This window comes from Notechis scutatus, chromosome 4 (genome assembly GCF_049901735.1).
Source record: "Notechis scutatus isolate UNSWTSFEM ecotype Mainland chromosome 4, rNotScu1.2, whole genome shotgun sequence".
In the NCBI taxonomy this organism is placed as follows: Eukaryota; Metazoa; Chordata; class Lepidosauria; order Squamata; family Elapidae; genus Notechis; species Notechis scutatus.
Window position 1 is genome coordinate 130,571,894 of NC_142012.1, and position 16,954 is coordinate 130,588,847.

Consider the following 16,954-nt stretch of genomic DNA (forward strand, 5'->3'; position numbering starts at 1 on the left):
GTTTTCTTAGCAAGGTTTACCATTGCCTCTTTCCTATGGTGAAAGAGAAAGCAACTGGCCTAAGGTGGAACTAGAACTCACAGTTCCTCAGCTTCTAGCCCAATGCCATAGCCATTACACTAAACTGGCTGTGTACATCTACATTGGCGAAGGCTAATTCTTAAGAGGTTCAATGAATATTAAGAGACATACCTTAAATTCCTAGTCAGGTGCTGAGTCCACACATTTTAACGCTGCTAAAGTTGAGAATAACTGCCTTTTAAGAAGTAGCTTGATAGTCCACATGTATCCTCAAATCCCAAATTCCGTTTCCACTATTATTAGACCTGATACCACTGGGAAGTCTCATGCTAAGTACAGTAAAGCAGGAATCCTTTAACTATACACTGGTTTCTTCCTGAGAAATTAAATTAATGCTTTTTAAATCTTGTTAAGAGTACATTATTTCCTTTTGTGTATATAATACTGTTTGCCCATATGGTAAAGTTGAACTGATTTATGGGCTGAGTGAAACTTATAAACAAGGAAAACACTGGAATATCTTCTGATCAGTATTTTTATAAATAGACTGTTTAAATTTTTGTGGTTCTTTGTTTTTTTAAATGATACATTAATTTACTTCCCTTTAATATGTTTGCATCTAGAGCAGGGGTGGGCAAACTATGGCCCGTGGGCCACATCCGGCCCGTTGGTCTTTTTTATGCGGCCCGCCGAAGATTGGTCCGTATGTAACCGCGGCCACTTTATCTATCTATCTATCTATCTATCTATCTATCTATCTATCTATCTATGTTGTGCAAATTTAACTATGACGCCAAACTTGAGTTTTGGAGGGTGTCTCGGAGAAAAAAATAGTTATTTTTCCTACCCTGAGTACGGCAGGCGTCTCTTCCACTTAAAAAACAAAACTCTTTCCTCCCCTCGCTTTGAAAAGGGGAACTGTTAACAAATGCAGTTTTTTATATGTATCGTATCTTGTGCTGATCCGGCCCGTCCGTCAAATTTTAAAAGTCAATGCGGCCCCCGAGCCAAAAAGTTTGCCCACCCCTGATCTAGAGTGATAGTACTTTCGATTGCACTCCGGTTTTCCTTTCCAGTATCTATCACTGTGATATTTCTCTGGCCCAAGGTGGCTTGAAGTCTTAATCTCCAGCTTGAGAGCGAAAGTCCAGTGCCTAGTGCAGGAATATTTCCACATGATCACTCAGAGAGACAGAGATGTTAGGGGGCCTGATAAGGTTGGCTGACCTACTCCTAGAGGAGCCCATTAGGCTGACTTTTTTCCCATGCCTGTGGTTTAAAAAATATACTACAATCAAGACAGATAAATATTTGTGTTTACAGGTGTTTGTTATTACTTTGACTTAAAAAATGAACTATTTTTCCCTACAAAGATGCAGTACTATTTTCTCAGGAAACAATATTTAACGTTATATTTGATGTCTGTAACTATACTGGTTGATATTGCATAAGCACATTTTTTTAAATATCAGCAATGGCATCTTTTCCTTGTCTGTAAAAAGTGGTTGTAAATCAAGATATAGTAGTTTGGAGAAAGATTTATCTGAAATAACCACAACCATCTAAATAAATTATTCATAAACTTACTTAACCTGTACTACTGGTTATCCTCCCATGAATTTGTCTACTCCCATTTGTAAGCCATTTCAGTTAGTGGCCATCCACAAACCTGGGGGCAAATTCCATAGTTTAGTTCCCTCAATGACCGATGATTTTCAGATAGCACTCATTTTTTTCCCTTCTATGAAACCTGACTCCATGCTGAAGGAGTTACCAAGATGAAATAATTTTGATCTTATAATCCTGGATCCAGGCTCTGGCGTGGAAACACTCGCTTTTTTCTGAAGCCATTTCTCGCCATTGTATTGTTCCTATTGAAAGGAATTGGATCAGAAAGTGACAGAAAGGAGGATCTGCTTCCCTCTGGTGGCTCCAGCTGGCCAAGGCAGCTGAGGAGCGAACAGACAGAAGTGACTCAATATAAATGCTCCTTTTCTAATGGATTGCTTTGGAAGAACTGAGAGGACTGCTTTGGTTGCTATAGTTGCATTAAAAAGCAACAAGTCTTCAACCTTCTGCTCATTTCCTGTCCATTCTTGTCCTTGTAAAAATTCCTTATCTTGTGTAATTTTTGTTATTCAAATCTTTTCTCTTTTGTCTTTAACTGTCCTGAAATTTGTATCCAACATTGTACTTTTGATTTCATTGAATCACTTTTATTTCTTCCTTCCTTTAGTCTCATAACATAGGCAGAAAAGTTGATATTGCTTCTCTACTGTACAATTTCTTTGTACACTTTTATCTATTTCACCCTTTTTCTAAGGAAATGAGATTCTCTATAAGAAAATTTAGTCAGCTATCCAGCTTCTCTTTAATTTCCAAATAATCCTATGAGATAGCTTTAGTAATTGGTGCAAAATCCCTCTTAAATTTTCACATGTAAATAAATAATTTTAGCCTATGTTCAATATTCAGCTATTCTGAATTGATTAATCTAGGAGGAGGAACCCAGATATAGGTGGAGTAACTGGCTAAATATATGAGTTGTGGTTCAAAAACATTTGGGGACCAGAGTTTCTCCATTCCCTGAGTCTAAGTGGATTTTCTCAAATTCACTCAGCACTGTGACTTGTCAAAAATCATAAAGATTCTTCAAATCCTTTGGATAAACCATTTCTATTATCTGTTGGAAAGATTGGCATTTGCCCTGTACCTAATTTCTGGTTTTTCTTCACAGATCTCAATTCATTCCAACAAACTTCCAAATGGATTGATGATGTCAGAACAGAAAGAGGAAGTGATGTCATCATTATGTTAGTGGGCAACAAAACTGACCTTGCAGATAAAAGGTAAATACCCACTATCAGAATGAAAAGGAAGTATTGCAGGTACAGAACGTGTCTCTTAATTTGTTTATACTGTATACAGAAAAGTTGAAGAAAAGGCAGTCAGTCTTATACAGTGGAAGACATCTAAGGTCTCTTTGTCAAAGGAAGACATTCCCTAGGGTGGTATTTCTTCTTGCATTTGTTATGGGAGTAGGTGGCCCCTAATTCCAAGATATCATCTTGTTTTCACCACTTTCCCAGCTGCATTGAATCAGCTACCATTTTCTCTTTGTCTGACTCTAGGCAAATCACCATTGAAGAAGGGGAACAGAGAGCTAAAGAACTGAATGTCATGTTTATTGAAACAAGCGCAAAAACAGGATACAATGTAAAACAGGTAATACATGTTTGGGTACACATAAGAAATTGCATTTTTCATACATGAGAAAGGATACATAACAAAGGATGGGGTGGCGCAGTGGTTAGAGTGCAGTACTGCAGGCTACTTTTGCTGACTGCTGGCTGCCTGCAGTTTGGCAGATCGAATCTCACCAGGCTCAAGGTTGACTCAGCCTTCTATCTTTCAGAGGTCTGTAAAATGAGGACCCGAATTGTTGGGGGCAATATGCTGACTCTGTAAACCGCTTAGAGAGGGCACTAAGCACTATAAAGTGGTATATAAGTCTGAGTGCTACTGCTATTGGGGGAGAGAATATACAGAGACCAGGTTATTTTGTTGGTAAAAAGTGTTTATAGCAAATAGGCCTTCGTGACCTGAGCATTTTCAAGATGCCATCGCTTAATAGCCTTTATACAAAAATCATTTTTATTTAATTCATCCCTGACTTGCAATCAGTTGGCTCTCCACGCATATTACTTCCTATGCCAGAAATTGAAATGATACCTCTTGGAAACATGTGGCTCAGTAGAAGGGCTTTCCCTGTGATACTAAACTGAAGAGCACTCATTTTTGTAACCTTCAGCTAACATATTGGTGGAAGACAGTTTGGAGTTCTTTTTTTATAAATGTCACATGCACAGTATTATTGCTAGTTTCAATTTCATTATGGATGCAAAGGTCCTGATTGTTTTTTTTCTCTTGTTGTTTAATCCCATCTCCCATTGGCCTTGGTATCTCTAGCTCTTCCGACGTGTTGCATCAGCCCTACCAGGGATGGAGAGTGTTCAAGAGAAGAGTAAAGAAGGGAGTATCCTTTATTAATTAAGAACAGCAGTTTCACAAAGGGAATTTCCCATTTAGGAACTCAGAGGCAATTCGAATAAATAACAAATGGGATGTCTAAAGTGGCAAGTAAGTTGGTTTGTGATTGTGGAGATAAGACTGTATGTTGTCTTATATGTAACATGTACTTTATATGTGTTACATATCTTCCTCCAAATTAATTTAACTTTGAAGAGTTTTTCTCTGCTATTCCATTGATACCACCACCACCCCTTTTATTAATGGTTGGAATTGGGGAAATATTATTTGTTTATTTTTAAAAATGTATACGGCTTTGCTACTTAAGCAAATAACTCAGAGAGGCAAATCATAGTTTGGAAACTAATATAAATGCAGAACAGGAAAGTACAATTTCTCTAAAAGTAGTTGTAACAGAATATAAAGTCTGAGGCATCTTTAAAGCAAGTCACACACCTTGAAATTATATGTTGAGCTTCTCTAGCAGCTTTGCCCTAACATGTCAGGTAACAGCCAGGTCTTCACATCCTTTCATAAGGCCGGCAAAATTTGGGCAAAGCAGACCTTAGGGAAGGCTGGGCAGGTACTATCACAGAAGAAGGCATGTCACCTGGATCGCATAATATGGCACTGTTCCACAGAACTCAGAACTTGTTGGCTCAGTTGAGCAACAAGAAATATTTTACCTATTAAATCAGTATAATCCAATATCTAAAGTGTGAAATAATTAATAGGTCCACCCAAAATAATACAAATATCTAAGTTCTCTAAAGGTCCAAAAATGAATATTAGTTCTAATCTAAGGTCTGTCTCTTGCCATGGGCAATATACTGTATCCTTTGGACTGACAGAATGCAGAAGTTAAAAGAAATGCAAATTGTTATATCAAACCTGAGGAATAATTTAGTTAATGCATTAAGCATAATATAATTAAATCAAGTTCTGTAGCCTAGAAAACTGGTTTAGGCCATTTGTAATGTAGGTAATCTCAACCCTTGACCACAATTGAGCTCAAACTTTCAGTTGCTAAGCAAGGCAGTTGTTAAGAATCATTTTACAACTGTTTTTGCCGCAGTTGTTGTGAATCATTGCAGTTGTTAAGTGAATTATGTGGTCATTACGTGAATCTGATTTCCCCCATTGGTTTTATGTTGGAAGCCAGCTGGGAAGGTTACAAATGGTGATCACATGACCTCAAGACAGTGTAATTGTGTTAAATAAATGCCAGTTGCCAAGAACCCAAATGTTGATCATGTGACCATGGGGATGCTGCAATGGTTGTAAGTGTGAAAACCAGTCATAAGTCACTTTTTACAGTGCCTTTGTAACTTCGAACAGTCATTAAACAAATGGTTGTAAATCGAGAATTATCTGGATTGCCTCAATACAAACTCAGCACCCCCAGAATTTTCTTTAGTTTACATTAAAATTAAATTTGGGATGATGCTGATGTGTTTTTAAATAAAAAGTAGTTCTTAGTGGTTGGCATGAAGGACTTGAAAGTGAGAAATATATCAGGCTGATTATAATTACCTTGTTTCTCCAACAATACGGCCTCCCCCATTAGGAAGTCCCAGCATGTTTTATAGGCATGAAATGAAATTAAGCCCCTCCCCCCATATTAAGGCCTATATTAAAACATGCGAAATGGGGGGAAATGGCGGGGGGCTTGCTGTTAGGAAGTACTTTTGTTGCACACCCGGATATGGTGCTGCCTGCGTTGACCCCGATACGAAGTGCCCCACCAACGCCGAGGTCAACATCCAAGCCGTCGCCGCCCGCCCGCCCGAAGATGCAAGTAGGGGGAATTAAGTCACCCCCGAAAAGACAGCCTAGCCATTTTTTCGGGGCTCAAAAAAAAAATAAGACCCGGCCTTATTATATGAGAAACACGGTATCAGTACCCACAAAATTAAGTTTTGCACTTTTCTTTGTCTCTCCCTTTATGTTCAGTCAACATAGAATATAGAAGGGACAACGAGCAAACTCATAAGAATGCACTCATTTAGAATTCAGCATTTCTTGGTGAAGAACTTTTGGTGCTTATTATCATAGGGAAATACAACTCTCCATATATTTTAATGTAAGCATATATCAAGAAAAAATGCTATTTAAGTTCAAACATTTTTAGTTTAATTTAACATCACTATATAGTTTTCCATCTATGTGGATTTCAAAAGGCAATTGTTTTGAAAAATGTCAGAAACCAACATTCTAATTCTATATTTGTTTTAAATCCTTCAAGAATTGTATATCTCGAGAATTTTTAATCACAGTTGTGTAGAAAATGGTTCATGTTGTTTTGGCTGTTCCTACTGGGAAAGACTGAATGTATAAGCCAACAATTTTGTGTCTTGGTAACATTCAGCTTTGTATTGTAAGCAGAGGTGGTATTCAGCATGTTCTGACCAGTTCTGGAGAACCGGTAGCAGAAATTTTGAATAGTTCAGAGAACTGGCAAATACCCCCTCTGACTGGAGATTTTACAGTATCCTTCCCCTGCCATGCCCACCAAGCCACGCCTACAGAACCGGTAGTAAAAAAAAATTGAATACCACCACTAGATTGTAAGGTATCAGAAGGCAGATGAAGAATCGGCTAACCACTTCCTATTGTAAATTCCTCAGACACACAAAATGACCTTATTAAATGAACTCAGAATCTCATTTCTCCCGTTATGGGATGAATACACCAAAGGAAAGCATTAGCACAGAACAGCAATAATGAATATTGTTCAATTAACTGTTATTTATTTGAGATAAATGAAACCCAGCAATAATGACTTCCTTCTGTCCCTGAGGCTGGCAGGAAATAGAGAATACATATGGATAGTGGCCAAATAATGGCAATTTATACCACGTTAACATTCTTTCTGTAAGTTATGCAAGAGGACTGTGTAAGTCCTCCTTCTCCTCGAAGTGCTGATCTTAACAAATAAATGTGATTTAGAAATTAACTCGAGCAGACTCTAATATGCTGAGTGATTACATGAACACTACTTTAAAAGAGTGTTAAAAACATCTTATTTCAGCATTCCTATCTGAATTTTAGTTCATTTAGTGATAACAAATGTGAAATGTATTTCTTTTGTTGACCTTATGTCATGCCTTCACTTTGTAAAAATAGTCAGTCACTTCAGTAGCTTCCAAATCAGAACAACAGTTGTGCCTTTGCTAAATTTCAATGTTCAATTTAGGAATTGTTTTCCCTTCTTCCATTTCCATTTTATTTGCTTTCACAGTAATCACAAACATAATTTGAACTTTTCGCAGTGTCTGCTGCTGGGTTATTTTCCTGAGGCATTCGTCATATTTCAAGTTCTTTTAATAATTGAAAATCTTAATTTTGTACAAATGAGTTATCAGAAATTGAAAGCTCTCTGATCAAGTGTCAGCTCATTCATGTGCCTTTTATACAGTGTGAATGATGTGCCTGGATTATTCTTTTTTCTACCTGGGCTTTACATGATATACATCTTGCCATTCAGTCTATCTTATTAAATGAGTTATAGGTAGTCCTCCCTTAACAACTGTTTGTTCAGCAACCTTTTGAAATTATAACTCTGCTGAACAAACCATGCTGACTTACAACCTATACCCAAAGTTACAGCCATTGCAGCACCCTTGTGGTCATGTAATGAAAATTCAAGTGTTTGGCAGTTGGCTGACTCTTACGATTGACTGCAGGAATGCTGCAACTGCCCTTACCTGCCTATCTTGTCCCCCCATCTTAGCTGCCCAACTGGCCCAACAGCATGCTTGGAAGCTGCTGTGATCCTGGAGACCCAAGCCTGCTCCCTATCCCATCATACCTGGAAGACCTTGGTTTGTTACAGTGCCCACAGCACGCATAAATTGCTCCATTTACCTTTGTGGTTTTCAGCAACAATAGAGGCCACAGTCAAGGTTTTGAAAGTTGCAGTTTTTGCATTTTCCATACAGTCTACTTTTGTAGTCACGGAAGAGAGGAAGGTACACTGGGCCTAATTTTCACTTATCCAAAAAGCCTAAAAACAACCCAGACTAGCAAATATTTCTTTGGGCAGAAAAAAAGGCACATGCTTTAAGTCCTTGTAGCAAAAAAAAAAAAAAAGCGCTATGTCTGTCTTCTAATCTAATTCCTACTTTTTGTTTTGGGAAAGGGTAGCTCATTTAGGTGGTGTAGTAATATATGTTAAAAATATATCCTAGTAATATATCCTAGTATGATTTAATTGCTTATTGTACCATATGACTATCGTTAAGTGTTGTACCTTATGATTCTTGACTCTTGACTCTTTTCTTTTATGTATACTGAGAGTATTTGCACCAAGACAAATTCCTTGTGTGTCCAATCACACTTGACAAATAAAAAGAATTCTAATTCCAATATGTTAGTAGCACATACAGAAAGCATGACCTGGACATTGCTAACAATGTCACTTGCATTGCTTTTTAAAGTGAGTATCTGTCCTTCAGAGTGGTTCAGGAAGAAATTCCACCTATTTTTATAGGACTATTTATATTTAGAGGACTTCCCTGAATATATACAGTATGTTCACTTTGAGTTCCACTGATTTAGTCATTAGATGGATAGTGGCACGATTTAAGTCTCCTTTTATGTCCTGGTTCTTCATTTTAACTACTACCACTGCTTAACTGAATATCAAATGTAATAATCAGTTATATTTCCTAACTCCATTTCCTAACTCCATCATAGATTGCCAACTGATTGGTGAAGGATTGGTTCTAAAGGGAACAGGATAAATGGAAATGGCACTCTTAAGATTTTCAGGATAAAGAAAAAGATAACTGATTAGTCCATCTGAACTTTGCTATAAATATTCTTAGCAGTGTTTTTTAATCATCACTATGTCTATAGTGCACCTTCAACAGCACTGAAAAAAGTGACATGACCATTTTTCACACTTATGACCATTGCAGCATCCTCATAATTTACATTCAGATGCTTGACAACTGTCTCACATTTATGATGGTTGCAGTGTCCCAGGGTCACGTGATCAGCTTTTGCAATCTTCTGACAAGCAAAGTTAATGGGGAAACCAGATTAACTTAACAACCATGTTACTACAGTGATTCACTAAAATGTGGCAAGAATAGTCATAAAATGGGAAGAAACTAACTTAACAAATTTCTGACGTAGCAACATAAATTTTGTGCTCAATTGTGGTCATAAGTCAAGGACTATCTGTTTTCACGTTACTGGAATATGTAACAAAATTTTGTTCTCTCAAAAAATACACTTATTTCATAATGACCAAAGGAATAACTTTTTCGCTTATCTCCCTTAACTCTTTTTTTCAGTGATAGACATAAAGTTGGACAAACCACAGGAACCACCAGCGAGTGAAGGTGGATGTTCTTGTTAATGCAGAATGCAGGATCTGTCAGCTTCATTTGACACCACGCTTGTTGTGTTGCTTCCTATTGGTTAGCTTCCTCAAAATACAAATTGGGTTATTGGTTGGGGAGGATTTTTTCTCTCTCAAGACCTCTCTAGGGTGGGGAGGCTCAACACAAATCAACAGCTGGCTCTAGCCTTTTCTTTTTTGTTTTATTTAGTTGTAATATAATGTACTTTATTAAAAATGCCAAAACAATTCAGAATTTTCCACAAGACACTTTAATCGTGTGTATACAACTTTCAGCCATGGGGACTTTTATCCTTTTGGGGGCACTTTTTTTTAAAACTGTATATTTGTAAAAAATAAAAGTCAAGTCTCCATCAACTTGAGCTAAAATTTACAAAGAAAAACCCCAAGATTATACAGGCTGTCTAATTTCAAAGTTTAACATGTTAGCTATAGCTGCATCTTGTAGTAACCTAATACTGATCAGTTCACTGAGCATTACCATTTATACACCAGAGACAGCATAGTCAATCCCATTGCAACTGTTATAACATAATACAGGTCTCTGATTCTATAGCTATAAAGAGGAGGAAGAGAAAGCTATAAGTGAATTCTAATTCATGACAGTGGCAGTCTTTCTGCATAGTACACCCCATTCTCAAAAAGAACATCTTGGCACATCTATGGTGCATGTACAGCTTCCACAATCCTATTTTAATATCAAAAATGGTTTAAAGTATGTCACATAGTCCAGGTGTGTGACTTTTTGAAACTTTAATGGAAGCCCTAGAACAAATGTATAATTGAATGTATATGGGAAACCAAGCTGCTATTTACAAGCATCGTTTGGATCAGGGAACTCTGAGTTAGTCTTTATTCCCTGCATAAATCATTATCAGTAAGAGTACCATTAAATTTAGGTTGAAAAACATATATTTCTCCTTCCCATTCCCCAAATATCTTTATGCAATGCTTTCAATTGTTTAACGTAGATTCTTCTAATGAAAACATTCAAACCAGTTGCCAAATTTCAAACAGATTGTTAATTACTATAACTTCAAAAAAAATTACCCTGTAAGATCACCATTTTTAACCAACAGGACTATTCAAGGTGGTTTATTATTATGAGTGATAGTAATTTCTGCATGAACGAACAAAGGTTGAGAGAGAATAAATGGTCTGTCTCCATAAATTTACCTTGGCAATGACGAAGCGATAATGTATGTAATTTTGGTGTACATGTGTATGCATGTCTCATAGTGACATAAAACATACATTAACACACACAGCTGTGTAGAGGTGTATGTATACACATCCAAGCACAATATAGATGCTTGGTTTCACCCACTATTACAGTTGAGAATGCAGCCAACAATCATTGTAAAAAATTATAGTTGCTGCACTGCGTGGGTCTAGAAAGTCTTTGTTAATTGTTGGGGAAAAGTGTGATTTGTCAATGTCTTCAATAAACGAAACTCAGATACATGTGAAACTAGAAAAAAAAAACTTACACAAAGACATATCTCCAGATGTTGTCAGTCAATGTGTTGATAGTCCATGTAGTCACATTCTGGATGCACTGTTGAGAAAGTTAATTTCTGACGTCTCATTTTAGTTAAAACTACAGAAAGTGTCACTGAGATTAATTACAATGTGGGTTTTTCATTATGGAATAATATTTTTCAGTCTCAGTTTTGTACAGCCAAAACATTTCAGTTATATGCTTTGGAAATTACTTCTGCTTACTTGTTGTCTTACATAAGCATTTACCCCGTGCACAATTCAGTTTGTCTAATAGTAGCCAAAGCTATTGATCATCTGTCTCAAGTTTTCTTTCCTTCTCAAATCCATTGACCTATTAATTTCCTTGCTGATTTCTCCTGGATATTGTCGTTTTTGCAAGCACCTCTGTGACTTCCCTGCCTCATGTATTGCTTCATTCACTTACCACTAGCAAAGGCAGCTTATTATCTGCACTGCTATTTTCGCTTTATGGTTGTCACACTTGTTTTCTGCTTTGTCTTCAGAATTGGTTATAAAAAATAACATTCAGGTTTTTAACAGGAATTTTGAGTAGTATCATATTTGATCAGCCATTCCAGATTCTAATTCTATGAATGAAATGAAGCAAGGTTTGAATGGTCACATACCATTTTAGTTAGCTGGATGTTACAGTGACTTCTGCACTGCAAAGCTGCAGTATATGCTGAAAACTGGCAGCCAATCAGATTATGCTTTTACTAGCAAGTAAGCAGTCAAATACACCACAACAAGCCACTGGCCATAACTTAGTATCACCTCACTCCATTTGTGATGAAAAATGCATTCCTTTTCAGTAAAAGAGACATCATTTCCTCCCCCAGCATCATAATACCTATGTTTTACCCCCTTATTCTGAGTGACCAGATGCTGAGAAGCAAAATCAATCGGGCTTCCCATCCAACAACCATGAAGGCATCCTTTTGCAAATTACCAGAACGAAGCATAGCTGTTTCTGCAGTGCTGCTCACCATTGCAAAATAAAAAAAGGGGGGGGGAGGGGGTGCAGTAATGGGAAGATAGGATTAAGTGCTATTGCCCAGTTGTTTTGAGGTGCATTCTTGCTGTGGATATATTTGGTCCGACAATGCTTTTTTCATTTCACCATTGAAAACACAATTGTTTTAAAGCAAATAGACTATTTTGAAGTCCTAGTTACACACATCCCAGAAGCAGATTATCCCATCCCATTTTCTTTCTCCAGGGTATTTTATAAAAAGAGAACATTTTTAAAGATAAAACCAAATTACTGAAAACCTATGAGCCTTGTGAGGTAATTAAGACAAGAAGCACACCTAGATAAACAAATTATTGTAAGGTTAACATTATCAGAATCTTGAAAGTCTGAAAGTACAGCCCAAGAAACTAGGGAGGGTTTGCCATGCCCACATTCATGCTGGGGGCAGCTTAGCTCAACATTCACCTGGTTATAACTCTTTCCCCCTACCATCCCCCACATAACACTGCAAAAAGGGATTGAAAAATTAAAGCAAGGCAAGTTGGTAAATGGTTAATATTTGAATTTGGTAACAGGAAAGAATAACACAATTTTTCAGTAAGTTGAATGTTATTGAGGTCTATAGTCAGACATTTAATTCTCAATTATTAGAATTCAAAATTAAATTAAATGGAATATAGCTTATTACTGTTGACAAAGGAAAACAACTTAGATGGGCTTTCTACGTTGAGATAAGCTTCTATATCAAAAATGAGGTAATTAGGCTAAACATGTATATCATGTTTATTTAATGAATAAATTAAAGGAAACACATTTTTCCCAGCCATGAGCTTCTGTTAAGAATGGCACTTTTAGCAAAAATAGATCCTTCAAAGTATATTTAATTTTAGTTTTCAAAAGCCCCCATAATCTAAGAAACAGCATCAGAGAATATATACATATTCAGTGTCGTTTTTTATTCTTTATTCCAAAGAAACCAAAGCATACTAGGATTTATCAGTGTGTGTGTGTGTGTGTGTGTGAGAGAGAGAGAGAGAGAGAGAGAGAACCTGCCTTTGCAGTGTCAAAGCAGAGAAATGTAAATACTACATTATGTTATTCCCCTTTATATGAAATTTACTTTAAAAAATAGAGAAATCCCTTGGGTGGGGAGTGAAAATCATGTAAATCCTGACAGTCATTGTAACTATAGGCATACTAGACTAAATCCAAGTTGTAAGCATGAATTGACATGCATAGAAATGAAAAATGACATAACTGAGATGAGTTGGAGATTTTTCTAAAGGTCTAAGATTTGATGCCTTGGCAAAAGTATCTCTGCAAAGCATAGAAGTCTCATTCATATTAAATACATCTCAAAGACATTAGAAAGCCTCTCCCAAAGCTAAATAAATAATTTTTACATTTTTAGATATCTTACCAGAAGCACAAACATAAATAATCCATCACAAATATTGGAGTGAAGAGCACAATTTTTGTATCAAAAGAAACTGAACATGTGAAGAAAGACCAGTTACAGTATTTCCTTTTAATATATATTAACCCATTTTTTAAAGTGACAAATTATAAAATGATGGTGTAATTTATTTTTCTTCTGAAAACTCAGCTGAACAGAATAAGAGGCATACATAAAAATTTTGATACCAGGGCATAAGGCATTTTGAAGACACCTTGACCTTCCAGTCATAATGTATGTCTGAAGTACATGAACTGACCATTTTTTTTAAAAGGCGGTGTTTGCAAGACAAGGATACAAACTCATCAGAAACAGCAGTTCCCCTTATAGTTCATCTCTTCAACTACAATCTCTAGCAACAATTATGCATAAGTATACTCTTCCATCTTTGAAGTAGAAATGTTTCTGTTCCTTCTCCAGAAGATCACAGAGATCCGAGTAATAAGTTCCTTTCCAATAAAACCACCAAAAAATAGATGAATGGCCTATGTTGATAAGAGGGAAGGTTTGTTTTGTTTAGAAGAAATGAAGGAACTTGGTCTGGATTTTATTCCACTACAATTGTTTATAAAATGCAGGATTCTGTGTGTAGAGGGGGTGTCCAATATGTCTCCAATTCATATAAATACTGCACCTTGCTGAAATTTCCGATGTATCTAAGTCTATTTATAATTTATCAGAAGGGAAAAACATTCCAGACTTCTTCCTCAACCCAATGGCTAGGTCATATAACTGAAGTCTTTATAATTTTGAGGCAAACATGATTAAAAGTTTCCCTCTCAACTATACAGCTAATATTTAAAACAGTGCAGACAAACCTAAGCGCTGTTGTACTGATTCGCCCTCAAAGCAACACTCCAGTTTTCTTATTAGTTTTGATTTATGTTTTGATGTGATGCTTTCACCGCTTGTTCTGGTTTCACATGATTCATGAAGCACAATAGTGACTCATCATTTCAAGTGTCTTCTATGAATGGAATTAGCAGGACTAATTCTCACCATGCCACATGGCTTTAAGAGGACAAGAAAGGGGGTGACAATAAGTATTTTTATACAATTAAGAGAGTACAGTTAGAGGAATATTTTTATAAATTTAGAATCTTCCCCCAAAGAAAAGATTGCCTTAGCAAAAGTCAATGTGCAATACAATATTTCATTAATCATAACAGAGGAATGTCTGAAAAAAGTGATTTTCAACATTATCATTTTGAATGTATTGGATAAAAAGAAAAAAACAACACAAATTTCATGCTGAAGAGATGTTGTAGCCTCCATCTCTTTTCTGCATGAAGAATGTTTTTTTCTCCCAGTCCATTCATCACAGGACTGAACATAGGATGTTTGCTATGTGCATCATTAGACATACTACTGATATTGCCTGTTAAAGAAAAAGGTTTCATGTCTATTTTAGCTTGATACAAAAGTCTACACTCAGAAGAAAAATGAACTCATTCTCCCCTTCCTGCATATAACCATCCAACTATTTGGCCTTCTTGATGAGACCTATGCTCAAGTTTAAAGAAATGTTCACCAAGCAAATCTCTTCCAGGTAGTCAAGATTGCAACTTTCATGACCCCTGGCATTGTCCATACTAGCAAAATGTGAGGATTTAGATCAACATATTTGGAGGACACCAAGATGGGATAATTCTGCTCTGCCGCATTCCTGGGGCAATGATGATGTATTATTGTATTAATTCATGAGAGCCCCATCTCCCCCACTCCCCTGTACTTCATCTTAAACCATCTCTGTCCTTGAGCAGATGGCTCAGGGTAAGTCTTGAATTTATCCCTAGTAAAATATCAACGCTTCTTGAAACTTTTTAAAAATTCTGACCTGTTAAATCTAATAGCTTACCTTGAACACAACTTTAGTATAATCCTTTTAGTACTTGGTTTTTGCAAAGGCAAAATTGTGTATTATTTTAAAACTTCACTATTAATGAAAGTTCCTCTAAACCTAGCTGTCTACAGCTACTCATATTTCTGAAGACAGACCCACAAAGGAGAGGTGTAATTGATTCTCATTAAAAATGTATTTAGTGAGCAAAAAGTAATATTAAAAGTTTATAACCATATGGGGGCGTATTACTGTTTAGGCTTGCATTGGACACACCTGATGTAGAGGATGGAATAGTATGATTCAGAGTTGTTCCAAAAGACAGTTTTAAAAAAAAAACATTTAAATTACAGAGAGGCAAATTTTAATGACCTCAGGATAAATTTCCTAAGTAGCTGTTCCACAATGGAACAGAATACGTCAAAGGTAGAACTTTCTTCACAGGAATTTAAAGAGGCTGGTTGGCTGTCTTAGGTTTGCCATAGTTATAGCTTCCTGTACCAGTGGAGGGGGGGATGTCTTTCATACACCATCAGAAATATTCAACTGATTATCTGTGGAAGAAAAAGCCAAAAACATGGGCAGTGGTATCATGCCATCTAGCTAAAATTCTGGGAGTTGTTGTTTCAACACATTTGGCTGCAGAAGTTGCAGAAATATGGTTGATAAATATGCAGATTAGCAACAGTAAATCCATGTAGATAAATCCCCAAAAGATTAGGGAGAAAAAGAATGAATAAAAGAAAACTCACCAAGAAGAATATTTGCTTACTCAAAATTCTTAGCAAATAATGCTCCCAGACATCATCACAGGCATAAATATATCATTATTCCATCTCTTAGCATACTTTTTCTTTGTAAAGACAGCAGTAAGATTCCCCATGGACAATGAAATGGAGAATAAAAACCTAGTCTAGAAACACTCTAGTTAAATTAAGCCAGGGGACCCAAGCTTAATGGAACAGCAGTATTCCAGGAATTAAATTGACATCACAGCCTGATACATAAAACTGCAACATTTGCAAAGTGACACACAAGTGGAGGAATTACTGGCAAATATTTAAAATTTAGAGGTTCTGTCCTCTTTGGGCCATTTGCATTAACTAAAGAAATTCAACCAAAATACAAAACTAAAATTCTTCAATGAGCTGAAGAGCCTTCAAAGAACAGTTTCTATAGCACTCCCCAGAGCAATTTACAGAAATGACACAAAGAAGGCTCTCCCACTCAATTGATAGTTTAGAAGAAAAACAGCCTATAGACAAAAAATGAAAAAGAGACAGTCTCATTTCATTGAACTTGGTAGTATAATTGAACTTAGTTTTATTTATTTATTAACTTTATTGGCCACCCATCTTACCACAGGGTAACTCTGGGCAGCTTACAATATTAAAAAGATAAAACTATATGAATACTCCAAAAATATAAATATAAAAATACAAAATACAATACCTAAAAGATGGGGAGGGAAGGAGGGAGTAGGATGAACAGTGGGGAAGATGGGATCTGATATTATCTACCACCCCCCAACATGAAGCTCCTCCTTTGGAGTCCCAAGCCAACTTGCAGAGCAAAGTCTTTAAGCTCCTGGTTATAAATGACAATAAAGGTAATTTCTCTTAAATATATAAATTGCATCAAGCTTATTTTTAATAAAAGCAGCAGAATCTCCATGCAAATGTTATTAGCACCATTAACAAAGCCTTAAAAAAATTAAAATTCTGCCTTTAATTGGCAAATACAAAATTGGGCAAACAAAAC

General features: G+C 36.3%; 1 protein-coding gene across 1 annotated transcript in view; it reads left to right on the top strand.

Annotated features, from left to right (window-relative positions):
- RAB6B (RAB6B, member RAS oncogene family) overlaps positions 1-10,922 on the top strand; it is a 44,526-nt gene extending 33,604 nt beyond the window's left edge. Inside the window, exons 5-8 of the mRNA XM_026692192.2 lie at positions 2,759-2,870; positions 3,153-3,246; positions 3,991-4,057; positions 9,354-10,922. Coding sequence (XP_026547977.1) covers positions 2,759-2,870; positions 3,153-3,246; positions 3,991-4,057; positions 9,354-9,418 — 338 coding nt within the window. The 3' untranslated portion in view covers positions 9,419-10,922. The remainder of the gene's footprint in view (positions 1-2,758; positions 2,871-3,152; positions 3,247-3,990; positions 4,058-9,353) is intronic.
- The last annotated feature ends 6,032 nt before the right edge of the window (positions 10,923-16,954 follow it).